The sequence below is a fragment of the Varanus komodoensis genome, unplaced genomic scaffold (assembly GCF_004798865.1).
Source record: "Varanus komodoensis strain SLA01 unplaced genomic scaffold, ASM479886v1 scaffold9, whole genome shotgun sequence".
In the NCBI taxonomy this organism is placed as follows: Eukaryota; Metazoa; Chordata; class Lepidosauria; order Squamata; family Varanidae; genus Varanus; species Varanus komodoensis.
The window spans coordinates 20,826,762-20,841,446 of NW_025336598.1; the positions used below are offsets into that span (position 1 = coordinate 20,826,762).

A 14,685-nucleotide genomic window follows, 5' to 3' on the forward strand; every position below is an offset into this window, starting at 1 on the left:
ACCTATGCAGTGTAATCTACTCAGCTACCTTCTCTGATAGGAGACATGGAGAGAGGGATCAGAGGTGGAGGAGGGGATCTTACATTCTTGGTACTGATGGGATGAAGGGCATTGAATTCCATTCTGTAATCCTTCCAGATGATTCATAGCACCCAAGTTTCTGAGGTAATCAGTTGCCTGGCAGGCATGTCCAGAGAAAGATGGTCCTTAAAATCCAAAGAGATGGTGGTTGATGCAATTGTAGCTGCTCAGCAAAATGCCCTCACCACCCAAAGACACTGGGACAGTACACTGATCCATAACAATAGTAGCAGTAGCAGCCTCATGTGTTGAAGAAACCCCAATAGGTTGTGGAGCTGCTGAGACTGACCTTCTGTCTCAGTCTAAGATTGGGAAATAAGGGCTTTCATTGTGGCTACTGGTACCAAGTGACTTTGGTGGGCTGTAGATAGTACAGTTGGTGCCCTCGAAACCATGGCTGGTGAAGGGGCACAAGAAGGATGGAGTGTGTCGGATCTCCCCCTCCAACAGTGAGTCCAAGACAGATTCAAGCCTTGGTGCCAATATGATGACGTCCTGCATGGTCAGTTATGAGGTGTTCAGTACTAGCCAAAAGTCCATCCAGCATTACCTTGTCAGCTGGAACAAAGGAGGTCTTTGTTCTCACTTCTTTGAACCACCTGGCCAACTTTTTTGCCTTCTTAAGTTTTGCTGACTTCCTTGGAATCAGAGGCAGCAATGGAGCCACGGAGCCACAGATGGGGCAGTGGCTGAAGGTATGGACCTCTGCAAAGTAGTGGAAGCTACCACAGGTGGGCAAGATAGCTCAGGCATACCCATGGTGTCAATCATGCAGAGGGCTTTCTGCCAAAGCTCCATGAGGAGAGAATCTGATTGATGCTTATGAGTTTCTTAGATGCCCAGCAATTGGGGCATTGGTCCATCATGTGCCCTTCACCCAGGCATAGTACACCAGCAGTTGGGAGCAGCTTATTTCTACACTGCATACATTTGCAGAATGGTGCTTTTGATGTCATTGGAGAATTGAGGAAGGAGAAAAGAGGGAAAAAATGAGAAGGTAGATTAGAGAGAGAATATGAAAAGGCTTTCTTTTCTTTTTTGGTCTAGATGTTTTTCAGGAAGGTCAGAAAGTGAGCTCTTAAGGAAGAGTTCATGAGGGATCTGAGAAAAAATGGGCGTAAGAGAGAAATATGCTAAGAAATATTTAAAAAAGCAGGTAAAGGAAAACAAAACAGTGAAAAAGAGAAAAAGAACTTCCCAGGGCACTGAAGCTTGTTGAAGAGCAAGTGAGGAAAATGACAGAAGTTCCTCCCTTTTCTATGAACACTAGGATGAGAGGAGGGTTTCCATCAAAATGCTCTAGTTATTGAATATTCCCAGCATACGGTGCCATGCAGGCACAGAGCTCATACATGTGATTCATGGAGACCATGGGCAAGAACAGTAGATGCTAAAAAATTCCTCATTTTTAATTTTTCATTTAAGACATGCTTAATGTTTTCTATGTCCAGATTATACACTTCTTTTTAAGGCTTTAGGTACACATGACATTTATCATGTATTGTTTTGTCCCCAGCATTCCAATTTTTGAACCTAAAGCAATGCCAAAGCTTTTGTTTCTAATGGGACATAGGAATGTGTGTATATTTAAGCAAAATACTATTTGGAGTTGCCATTAAAAAATAACAATGACAAACAAAAAAGAGAATTTAACTCTGTTAACAGAAGATAGCCATGTTTTTCTTTCAGTGTGTTTTATCCTTAATACCATCTCTAATTTCCTAGACTTTGCCATATCAGATCTTATTTGTCAACTGGGTTTGACAAATATCAGTGCTTTTTTTGTAAAAAAAAAAAAAGGTACTAGAACTCACGTCTTGGGGTCACACTTTTACACAATGGTTGCTGCCGGCTGAGTCAGCGCGCGACCACACGACTGGTCCCAAGCCGCATCGACAATCAGCGCGGACACACAAACAGCCTGCAGGCACTATGTTAATGATTTCTGCCGCAGATCTGCTACGCCCAACAGGGTGATTCACAATCACTTGGAAAAATCCGTCAAAAAAAAGTGCCGGAAATGCTGTTCTGGTGTGTTCTATGACAAAAAAAGCCCTGCCTAATATTCATTGTACTTCTATTGCTTCTTCCCTCAGCTATATGACATTTGCCATTTTGATTATAAATAGTATGGGGCCAGGAATTATGAAAATTAATTTTCAATACTAGCATCTTCTTAAGCTTTCAATTCTCAAATGAGGATTAAATTCTTTTCTGTCATTATGTAATTTCACTGTAACAGGGCCCAAACCAAGGCAGTCATTTGTCAAAGACACCATGCTATTATGAATGATGACATGCCAATCATTACACAAATTCAGAGTTTCTACATCTTAACTGTGCCTGCCTTTCCCCATCCTTTAAATTTTTATCTAACTGTATTTCAAGTGTTCAGTGGGCTTTCTATGCATCATCTCTGTAATCCTTACAACAGCATTGTCAGGTAGGCCATTATTTCCATATTCTAGATGGGAAGAGGGAGCAAAGTTGACTGAATAATGACTCATCTAGAACATTTAAAAAGGGTGTAGTTGAGGTGAGCTTTGGATGGACTCATAGGGTGACAAGTCCTACTTAAGATATATCCATTGAATTGAGCAGGAGTTAAGCTAGTTATGACATTCATTTCAGCATGTCTATTCTAAGGCTTATGTTTGATTTAATCCGTAGTTCACATTCTTAGCTACCACATGATATCAGTTCTTTAATTTGTAAAGTTTACTGCACTAGTTTTAAAAATATGCTATTATTTGTATTTATTATTCTTATAATTGCTTATTTGTGTATTTGCATTATTCTATAACTCAGGAGTGCCCTCTTGTGGGCATATAAATATTCAGCCACATTTAATTGCATATTAGGAAGCATCTGAAGTGTTAGTGAATGAGTCAGGGCCTGACTAGAAGTTACGTGGATGTATGGTTCTCACCTTTCTCCTGCTAGGAGAATCTAAAATATTTATATAACACAACAACCTTGTGCTCAGCATTTTTTGAAAGCAGTTGTAACAACAGCAAGCAATACTGGTATAGGTAGGCTCACTTTTTTATATTAAATGTTACTAAGGAAAGGTGGATCTGTGATAGCTATGCTTCCTGATAGTGTAGACCAGCTCCACAGGAGGTTACAGAAGGTAAGTATACTCCAATAAAAGAGGTGACATTAAATTTGCTAACTCATACTCTTGTGAACTAATTATAAGTACGTGAGAAAAAAATGAATACATTATGAATAAGTACTAATTTCAATACATTATTGAAATTGTTCATTGATCTTTTCATCTTTTGAGTGGGGTCAAATTTATTGGGGGGATGGGGATGATTATGACTGTAGTAATGTTTGGGTCCTTGCTTCTTGTATTATAGTTCCACCAGGGAACTATATGAAACTATACTTACTGTTCTTTTGATAGCTCTGGATGCTGTCTAGTGAGAAATGTCTGGTCTCCTGCTAGGGCTACTGGCTAGATAGTGGTAACCAAATTGTTTTTATTTTGTTGCCAGATGTCATGGCCATGTTGCATCCCTCTTTCCCTCCCTTAATCAAACTCAAAATGAAACCTGTATAAATCAAGGAAGACTTCTACTAGAGTTGTGGGAGAAGCATTGACCCATGTAAAGATCCTGAAACTTCCCCTCCTCCCGCTCCTTTTAGTAAAGATTCTGACTCCACCCTCATAGATGGCAGGAAGACCAGAGAATTGGTAACTGGTCTGCTCACTTAGCCCAGCTAAACATAATAATATTTAGCCTAGCTCTAGTTTACTGATTAACACTGTCTGATGCATAATTTTCATAAATGTATTTTGGCTCAATGATAAAAATGTATTTCAGTGATATGTTTCCTGACAATTTGAATATGAATAAATTATCTATGTTAATATAAACGGTTTTCCAGAGAGCTATGCATTGTAAATTATCATTTACAGACATTAAATTTCAGAATACACTTACATCAAGAGATCCTTCATTTATGACAAGAAGCCCCATATTCTTTCTCAAGAGTTTACATGAGTGGCCTGTCAGAAAAAAAAAAAGATATGATTTGGAATTCAGATTATTCAATATCAAACTATAACATATGACGATATGAAGCAAGTTGTGACATGACAGACACTAATACAGGCAGGAAAATTGATATGTTGACACTACAATATATGCAGTGAAACTGGAAATATGGGTATATACAATCTCCTAGAAAGCCCTGTAAGTTATTAATCCAATAAAAAGTATTTTCTGTGACCATCCAAATGTGCAGCAGAAAAATAAAAAGAACTAAAAGCTTTTAATATTCTTACCATTGATAAATGTTTCAGTTGTGAATACATCATTCTTTATATCAGGGCTGCTTTAGCCATTGAAATTTTAGTTTCAGCTATTTATTTAATACTGCATATTTGAACAACTGTAGAAAACTTCCTCTGTTCGATTAACTAAAATTAATTTCAGCATTTTTTCCCCCAGGCCATTTCCTTGCCTCTGGCCATTCTTTTCCACAAGGGTAGTAGGCTGATTAAGATGGTCAGGCTTGGCACCCTAGCTTTCTCAGATATGACGAAGTAAGGTTGCTTAACTGTAACTGTTGCTCCTTGAGACAGTTACAGGTAAGCAACCTTATTCTTTGTGGTCTCTCTGCCTCACGCTTCCTGGCAAATGGTGAGCTTATCTCAAGGATGCAGGTGATAATGCTACTGAAGGATTGATGATAGGACTGCTCCAGCAAACGCACAGTCTGTTCTAGTATGAACATTGAGGTGGTAGTATTTCATGAAGGTCAATGGGTTTGACCAAGTGGTTGCACAAAGGTATACAGGTGTAGAGTGCCATGGAGGTCACCAATGCTCATATTAAGTGGGCCCATATTGGTACCACACATTGCAAGGATACCGGGAGGCCCTTTCTTTTTGCTGTCATAGCACAGAAAGTCTAGCACAGACAGCATTGGAAGGGCTAAGTTCTGGACCTGTAGAATGTTAGGGCCCTTCGGACATTGAGGGAGCGTAGCATTATCTCTATTAGGCCCAATAGTGTGGCAAAGAAGGCCAGCAGGATGATGTCTTTGTTGAGGTGGAAGGCAGAGACCACCCATGGAGAGGAAGGAGGGTTTTGCGAGGAGCACTGCTTTGTCCTTGTGAAAGATGAGCTACAGTGGGCCCACCTGCAGAGCAGCAAGGTCATTTGAGTGGTGGACCAATGTGATCGCCACTAAGAAGGCGGGTTCTCAGGAGAGCAGGTACAGGTCCACTGTAGCCATGGGTTCAAAAGGCTTTCTAATGAGGGCCTGGAGTATGACAGAGAAGCTTGAGGTCAGTGTGCAGGGCCAGATTGGTAAGGTGAAACTCTTGAGGGCCCAGAGGAATGGAGGGGTGAGGGGTAAGAGATGATGGAGTGACCCTAGATTGGAGAGTAGAATGATACAATAGTAGCTGAATAGATACAGATGGATGCCACCTTGAGTCCTTGTTGGAATAGGGAGGATTTGCTGTATGGGGAAGTTGAATGGCTCAAACCCAGGTTGCACTACGAAGTCTGAGAAGTGGAGGGTTTCAGGGCAGCCTCCTGTATAAGGCACATGTCCTCCATGCCTGTTCTCCAGGTCAGGCATGCTCAGAGCTAGAACCTGTTCTCCAGGTTATGAGGCAGTGTGCACAGACCACTGGATAGGGGATGGCTCCTTGTTTCCAAGATGTTGGGTTCATGTGAGAGGTGAATGAATGTTTTGTTGGACAGTACTAGAAGGTGGGGAACTAAGGCTGTCTGGGTCACCGTGGGGTGATGAGGGTACAGTCATTTCAGTTCTGGTGGATCTTTATTAGGACCTTTGTGACTACAGGGAATGGGGGGAAGAGGTAATGCAGTGTCCCTGACCAGGTCTGTGGGAAAGTGTTCCCCACTAAGCTTGGGTCTAACCCTGTTCAGGAGCAGAAATGCTGCCATGCAGTATTTATTTATTTAAAGTTTTTCTATGTTGTCCATTCCTAAAAGGCATATATTCAGGATTGATGAATGAGGGGCCTGTGGGCTGGAGTGAGCATCAATGAGAAATTGTCCTGGGAAGTGTGATGCCCAAGACATCTCCTTGCACATGTGGTCTCAGTCCAGGCAGGTTAGGCTTGGGTAGGCTTTTTTGAGGTATTGAGAGTCCTAAGGTAGCCTGCGGTCCTCATGGTAGTCCCAGGAGTCATACTCCCTTCTGTGAGCTGGACATAGTGACCCATTGGGTTCAAGTCTGAGGGGAGTAGTGTTACCAGTGTCCACTATGGTCAGGCCTGGCTGACGGAATTGTATGGGATCAGTGACACCTCAATCCCGAGGCAAATGGTGGAGCACACTCTGGTACTGGGAATGATGAGTCCCAGATCTTACCATGCCTGCCATCTTTGCTGCTCTCTCTCTTGGCAAGTTTACTCACGCTGGAGGTCTTCATGGAGTGGTCTGGAATTTGGGAGGGGGGATCTGAGGTGGGCTGTGCAGTCATGACAGGTGGGTTTGATGAAGACACTGGGACCTCTGAGGTTAAGGTGCATTTGGCAGGTTTTGGGAAGCCAGCCCCATGTATAGCTCTACCCTACAATTCAGAGCTGGTCAACCCTGTTTCCTCACCTGCTTAGTGACGGCCTGGCAATAATGGCAGGCTTACAACACATGGCTCCCTCCCAAGCAGAAGAGGCTTAAGAAATGGCTGTCTGTTGGCGGCAGCTTTCTGTGACAGTAGGTGCATTTCCTAAATGGAGCTGCAACTGCCATTGTGGAGCAGGAAGAGACAAGAGAAAATGAGCAGAGATAGGGAAAGAAATTCAGAGCGTTGAGAGGTCAGAGGAGGAAAGGAGATAGAAATGGGATGAATATATTATTGACTCTTTTTGAGGGAAGAAGAAATTGGTAAGGATTGCAGGGGGAAAAGGTAAAAAACAGGAGAGATAGCTATGGAAGAGCAGAGGAAGAAGTTCCCAATGAATCTACTATGGCAGTTGAAGAAGAATTTAGAATTTGGTGGGTACCAAGACTCAGGAGAGGGGTTCTTGATGAATAAATATTAGCCATAAAACTTCCCCAAAACCTGCTCCAAATGTGCAGAGATCCTATGTATGATACACAGGAACCATGAAAAAGAACTGTATCTCCTTGCAACTTGGGAGAAATTTAACTAAAAATGATGTATCTAAAGTAGTACTGATTTGTTCTTATAAAGCAACAAATGTTTAACTTTTTTACAAGTATTTACATATTTAAAATAAAAAATATTGCATACAGATTTAAGATAAACATATTACCAATGTTAATAGCAGTCTCTTGTTTATCTCCAGTAAGGATCCAAATTTTGATATCTGCTTTCATTAGAGTTTCTATTGTTTCAGGCACTTGATCTTGTAACTTATCTTCTATGGCTGTAGCTCCAAGTAATTGAAGATTCTTTGAAAAGAGCATATCAGAGTGTTACCTTTTCTGGAAAAAACCCCCTCAAATATAGCAAATAAACTTTGTATTAAACAAACTTTTACTTACAAGTATGTTATATATATTCCAGTGGCATTTATTTTTAAGCTTGTGTTTTGAATAAAGCTGGCTGTCTTGTAAGCATGATTTAGAAAAATTAATCTCCATTACCCCATTTTTTCCCTCTTGAATTTATTTTTATATATGTAGCAGGAACATGTGGTAATCAACTGAATATTTCTGCTCTTGTTAGCATTCCTGGAATTAGTCATGCAGAGAGAGCGAGAGCTCATTTTCCTTTCTGTCACTTAGGTAACCACAGCTCTTAGGGCCCATGACCAGTAGTTACATTTTTTAAGATGAAGACATGGGCAAGGAAACTGGAAAGTGTTGGCCCAGGCTGGGGAAGGGCACAGGCTTGCTTCAGGGCTAGCTACCCAGCTTATAGTAGTTGTGTAGCTGAAGATCAAAACAAACACACAGAGAACCAGGGTGTTAAGCTTATCATTTTAATCTCTCTCTCTCTGTGTTTGTTATAAAACAATACTTTGGCTATGTTAACCAAATTAGAGTACTACACCTAAACTGACCTGTCTCTCTTTAAAAAGCATTTAATCAATTTCAAAGTATGATGGTAAATTAAAAGTCTACATATTATCTGCATAAACTTTAGTGAAAAATTTGTGACAGAAAAAGAAGATATTCAAACAACATACGTCACCTACTTTTTCAATTAATTCATAACTTTCTTCAAGTTTTAGTGTTCTGTTTTGTACAGATACTGCAGCTCTTTGATAGACATTTAGCCATTCATAATAGTCATTTTCTGTAATCTCAGCAACCGCAAAACAAAGTGTTCTCAATCCTGAAAAAATAGTCACAGAATATTCAGTAAATTGTCCATCTGTTTACCGTTATGGATTAGCACCGTTATGGATTAGCACCATATAGCACCTAAAACAAATAACATGTTTTCATCAGTGTTTGCAATAGGATTTGAACAATTAAATGTTTTCAGAATCTATAAAACATGGGTCCTCAAACTACACCACTGTGCCCATTTCTCTGGCCCACCATGCCCATTTGGACCCACCGCACGTGTGCCCCCATCTTGCCGTGCATGCGGGGAGGCAGTGGTTTGCTCACTTGGAGAAAACAATCTCCAAGCGAGCAAGCCACTGCCTCGTGCATCCGCCTTGTGGTGTGTACCCACCCCCGCCTGTGCCCTGCCTGGCCTCACCCTGCCTCGCCATGCACCCCACCCCCGCTCCAGCCTGCGCACACTGCCGGCACCACCTTTCCAGCCCACACTCAGCACCGGCAGTTTTCAACTGGCCCCCTGGTGGAAATGTTTGAGGACCCCTGCTATAAAACAAGCAAAGAAACAAGTTGATGTCCAGAGAGGCTGAGATATCTAGATCCAGTTCACACTCCACAGCTCCCTTGGTTATTTAAATCATGTGTTATGACTGCATTGTGTGAGCATGTTGTCTCCTGACTGCTCAACTACTTCCACTTTGCAAAACAACTCAGGAATGTCATGTTATCCAAACTGGGCACTCTGGATTGTTGAGGGAGAAACAACCCAGAGTTTAAGATACAACCCAACAATAAATTGATTAAAACTCTGTGCTGTTTCTTCCTCAAGAATGCAGGGTGTCAGGTTCAGATATCGTGACGATTAACAGAGCAATTAGGTATTCCTGGGGTGTTTTCCATAGTGAAGCTGGTGGGACCCAGGGGATGGGAGCATAACAAAACAGTACCCTTAAAACTAAGCTAGCAAAGATTTATGCTGGAACAGAGTTTAAAAGGCAGATGCTTTGCCATTAGTTTTATTGGGTATGAGGTTAACTTTCAGTGAAACTTCCATCTTCTTCCCAGACTAAAAAGCTTCTTCAGAGTGTTCAGCTGGCAGATGAAATAATATTAAATTACTCCAAATTCTTAACAAAAAGTGTGAACGCTTTTCATTCATGGGCATATGGTGCACTTCCTGAAGAACCTGATTAAGTGTTGACATTCTATCAATTGAATTGTCAGGAAGAAGGAAGAACTGCCACACCAGAGTGTACTAACTGTAACAAAGAAATTGAGTGGAGTATTTTTTTATAGTAACTACCACCTGGTACACATTCACAGTATAACTATTATCTCAGGGGTTTTATTTGCATGGTTGACTGAAAGGTCAACAGTTCAAATCCGCAGATGGGGTGAGCTCCAGTACTCTGTCCCAGTTCTTGGCAACTTTGCAGTTCGAAAGCATGCAAATGCAAGTAGATAAAAAGGTACCACTTCGGTGGGCAGGTAACAGCGTTCCATGCACTTCGGTGTTTAGACATGCCCGCCACAGACCATGGAATCTGTCTGTTGTCAAACGCTGGCCTCCCTCTAGGAAATGGAGATGAGCACTGCCCCCAAGAGTCATACATGACTGGACTTTAATGTCATGGGGAAACCTTTACCTTTTTATTATAGATGAGTATACTAACCTTCAGTAGCAAACAACTCTAAATGTTTCAAGGTGATTTCCTTGTATCTTGAATTTTCAGCCAGGCGATCATAAATCACTGTGTCCTATAATGACATACAACATACTGAAACTAGATCTCTTTTGTATAAGCACTGAAAACAACTAAAAGAAAGTAAGAAGTGTAAGAACTTGATATCTAATTTGGAGAAAAGTATTGTAATTGATTTTGATGTACATATTGAGAGCATTTCTATATTGCTTTTCAACAAAAGGTTCAGTATAAACAAATGTCAGGGACAGGGCAGTAAGGAGAGAAAAGAAGGTGTTTTTAGAACTCTGGTATATAATAGCAGTTTTGTTTGCCTTCAAGTATAATTAAGGCAACTGTACTGGTTATGTTTACAACTATATGTGCTATTCTAGTATTGGTGTGGGTGTGTCAGTGGATTGTTCCTCTTCAAATAGGTACATTGTACTGAGGGACAATTCAGCCCATGAACATACTTAGACTGCTACTAGCATAGACAAAGCTTAAACCTATTGCATTTTTGTCACAAATCCCTTGTTTGGAGCTGCTCCATGTGATGGCAACACTGACAAAGAAGACCAGGGCATTCCCTTTATAGCAGTCTGGATGTGTAGGCTGTAGTCTTCTTCTAGAACTGGGCTGGGGAAATAAGATCCAGTGTTCCTGGTGAAAGAAGGTGCTCTAAATGCTGATGATGTTGCGAAGGTGGACCCCAGAAGCATATTTCTTAGTGTCACTGTAATACAGAATATTTTCTTTTTCCTGTGATACTAAAACATAATCCCATCCTATTTCTTGGCAAGAGAAGGTGCTCTGCACACTGAGGATCTTGAAGTGGCCTACTTTTCTTTCAGCATCCCTGGTATACAGAGTATCGCTGTCTTTTGGTAAGTTTCTGTGCAGAAGTAGGAGAGGAGACAGTAATGAATGCTGTTTTGCGATCAGGAAAAACACAGCCTTAATTTACTTGCTTGCAGCAGGCTGTATCTATCCTGGTCTTTGGCCCAAGTATGTTCAATAGGGAAGCCTTTGTTTGCACACTGCTGTGATTGATTTCTTATGAGATTTCTAATCACACACACACACACCCATATCCAGCCTCAGTGTCTCACAATACATAATAGTATTAATAAATTAGAGATGTGGCTTATATTTTAAAAACTCATATATATACTGTAATCTAATGGTTACTATCATGGACTGAAGTAATATTTTGCCTTCCAGTTCCCCTCAGTTTCTGTCCAGGATAGTTTACTTAATCTGCAAATATAACTGTTAGAATTTTTATCTATACAGTGGTACCTTGGCTCACAAACTTAATCCATTCCACGATTCTGGTTGTGACGCAAGTCAAATTTCCCCATAAGGTCCAATGTAAATAAGGTTAATCCGTTCTGTAACTATTTTTTTTAATCAGAAATTTTGAAACAAAGTGACAAAGAACAACAAAGTAACAAAGTACTGTACAGTACAGTGGAAAACACTAACCTAGGTGGGGGGGAGATTATTGTTTTGAGGGAGAGTCCCCCTCCATAAGGACATTGGGGAGATCTCTTTCAGGGGTTTCCTCTCTTTGTCTCTTAGCTGCAGGGTCAATTTTGGTGAAAAATATGTCTATAATCACTTGTTTTTTCCTGTCCTGCATAACCCTCCAGAAATAAGAGACCATGTTATTGTTCATCAGATTCAACACTCTGTTCGTTACATTTATGTTGGGGTGATGCTTTTCAAAGAAACCCTGGCATGGGTGCGCTCCTGCAGGAAAGATGAGCGCAAACTTGGCCATCTCTCCCGCCCCAACCAGCACAATCGCGGCCATCTCCCCACCCCCGAGTGGGGAGATGGCCAGGATCGCAGTTGCATTCGTGCAGGTAAGACGTGCGTGATCACGGGTGCGCTCCTGCAGGAAAGATGGGCGCAGCACAGCACAGCCGTGATCACACGTGTTCCCTGCATGAACATGACTGCGATCGTGGCCATCTCCCCACTCAGGGGTGGGGGGATGACTGTGATCTTGGTCGCCACCCAAAGTGGAGTTCGTGACCCAAGTCAAAACTTTCATGAAATTTTTGCTCGTGACCCAAGGCACCACTGTATATTAAAATGTGTTCCTATATGAAGGTTGCCAAAGATCAAAGTTTAAAAAGCCTTGCAAATACTTACATCTTTCAAAAATAATAAAATGAAAAGTGAAAAAATAAGACATTTGAAATATTAAGCCTAAATCTTTGAGAAAGCACGTAAGATCAAGCTGTTAATTAAAAGAAAACTCTAACCACGATACAGTATATCTTAGAGAAACACTCTCCACCCAGTGACATAGTTCACACAATCATCATAGGACAAACAAGCAATAGTGGCTTGCTTAGGCTACACTGTGCAACCATCAATCTCCCATGAGTTATTGAAGTTGTTTCCCTGGCAAACAAGCCATGGTGCCCAGCTTCAGATGACAGGGCAAGTCACAGTAGAGCAGACAACTGTGTAAATTGGCCCCAGCAAGCCATCTACCATGGATTAATAATACAAACAATCATTTTACCACATTATAAATGCACAGAAATCTTAACATGTGATAAGTCATTCTTATTTTATCACACACTGAAATGTATGGCAGGAAAACAACATCACATTTTCCTTACTATAGACAGTCAAGAAAAAACAAAGTAACAGAACATTACCACTTGGTAAACTGTTCATATGTATTGGGTCCATTTCTACCATATTGCTTCAAAACTTATCATTGATATGTAGTATGCACACAAATTTATAATTTAAATAAAAACTACTTACAGCCCCTTTGCAGTATAGTCTTAATTTTCCTGTAGGTGTACGGACAATCACAGACATTCTTTTCCTGGCACTAAAAGAGAGGTATTCTATTTCAAACAGGCATCAAGTGACTTAGTACGATGGGATATAACCCCTTTCAAAATAAGCCTCCATAAGATAAAACATGAACAAGGATCCAGCTTTTCTTAAAAGGAATGTTGATCAGAGAAGGCAAGTCAGGAAAAAAAGTGTTCTCTAAAGCATAAAAGGCAGGTTGCTTATCTGTAACTGTCATTCTTTGACTGGTCATCCATGTATTCACACGTATGGGCTCTGTGCCTGCACTGTTGCAGATAAAAGTTTTTGGGAGGGATGCAAGGATTCAAATGCCAGCACTCTATGTACGTCCAGCATAAGTAGACCCTGTTGGATTGGAGGGGGGTACAAAAAAAGCTAATAAAATAATATCCTGATTCAAATTAAAAGGAGATAAAACTTTGAAAAGGATCTGGGTGCAGCAGATGTGGAAGACAAGGAATGTGGGGGGGCGGGCGGGGGAGGATCCATCCATAGATTACATAATTCAACCACCCAGAGAGCTTCCGCTATGGGGTAGTGTAGAAAAAGAAATATTCACTGGAGTGTCAGACTGATGTAATTGCCACCAGAAACCTTCTAGAACAGCAGACAGAGGTTGACTCTCACCATGGGTTCAAATGGTTTTCTTGTAAGGGTTTGCAGGACAACAGAAAGGCTCCAGTTTGTTGTTAAAGAATGAGTTGGTAGAGTGACATTCTTTAGTTCTCACAGGAATAACCCACTTAACAGGTGTGATAAAACCAATGCAGCCTGGATAGGTTCATGGAAGAATGAGTTTGCTGCCAGGTAGACACAAAGGGACCATGATTTTAGGCCAGTTGAAAAAGTGTGTTCAGGAATAGGAGGACTTGTTCAACCATGTATTACATGTGGATTGAAGCCCTCCCCTGATGTGAAAGCAGGAAAAGTTTTCTACCTTACAGCGTAAGACTTCTTGGTAGGGGGTTTCAAAGCTGCATTCACTATTTCCTGAAATCCTTCTAGAAAGGTGGAATTCCATGATCTAGGGAAGGATCCTCCAAGCTGTAAGGCAAAGTTTGCCAATGTCTGTATGCAGAACTATCCCCCAGTCCCAAAAGATTAGGTCTGGTTTTGACAGGAGCTGAATGATGATTCAGTTGGTTTTTCAGCAGGCAACTGAACCAGGATGTTATGATGTAGTCCATAGTAAACTAACAAACCTCCATGATCAGCAGGAAAGGGAAGAAAAAGGTAAAAGGAAGTCCTGAGACATCAGTGATGGGACAGTATACAAAAGTTTTAAATAAATAAATAAATACTTTGCCTTTGATAACTTCAAAGATCTCCTTAATGCTGGCGGCATGGACTGACCCACAGTTAGAGCCATAGCTAGCAGCATGAGGCATAGACTAAGGTGAGGACAGAGCATTAGAAGTGGAAGAGGAGTTCAGTTCTGGTGGTTTGTTGGCATCTACCATGCAAAGCACTTTATTCCTAAGTTCTGCATGAAGGCTATCCACCCTATGCTTTCAGGTTTGTTTTGTGAAGGTCTGGCAGTGAAGGCATTCATCAACAGTATGTGCTTAGCCCAGGCAAAACAAACAAACCAAGTGTCCATCAGTCAGTGGGGATTTGCTGCCACATCTTACAAACTTTCAAAGAGGTGCCTTAGATGCCATTTGGGAAAGTAAGAATGAAAGTAGAAAAAACAGAAGGAAAATAGTGGGTATGGAGATAGACAGAGAAGACAGACAAAGGGGCTTTGTTACTTCATTTTGAAGAATGATTGACTGCTAATGGTTGGAAAACTAGAATGGATAAAAAATGAAATGAGT

At 41.0% G+C, this 14,685-nt stretch overlaps 1 protein-coding gene across 4 annotated transcripts in view; it reads right to left on the minus strand.

The window, feature by feature from the left end:
• The window catches only part of ATP8A1 (ATPase phospholipid transporting 8A1), a 99,878-nt gene that overhangs the window by 34,600 nt on the left and 50,593 nt on the right, over nucleotides 1–14,685 (minus strand). For all 4 annotated transcript variants that reach the window (XM_044417876.1, XM_044417875.1, XM_044417877.1 and 1 more), the window contains 5 exons: nucleotides 12,812–12,881; nucleotides 10,010–10,094; nucleotides 8,243–8,382; nucleotides 7,355–7,493; nucleotides 4,035–4,099 (listed from right to left, as the gene is read on the minus strand). In XM_044417876.1, coding sequence (XP_044273811.1) covers nucleotides 4,035–4,099; nucleotides 7,355–7,493; nucleotides 8,243–8,382; nucleotides 10,010–10,094; nucleotides 12,812–12,881 — 499 coding nt within the window. The remainder of the gene's footprint in view (nucleotides 1–4,034; nucleotides 4,100–7,354; nucleotides 7,494–8,242; nucleotides 8,383–10,009; nucleotides 10,095–12,811; nucleotides 12,882–14,685) is intronic.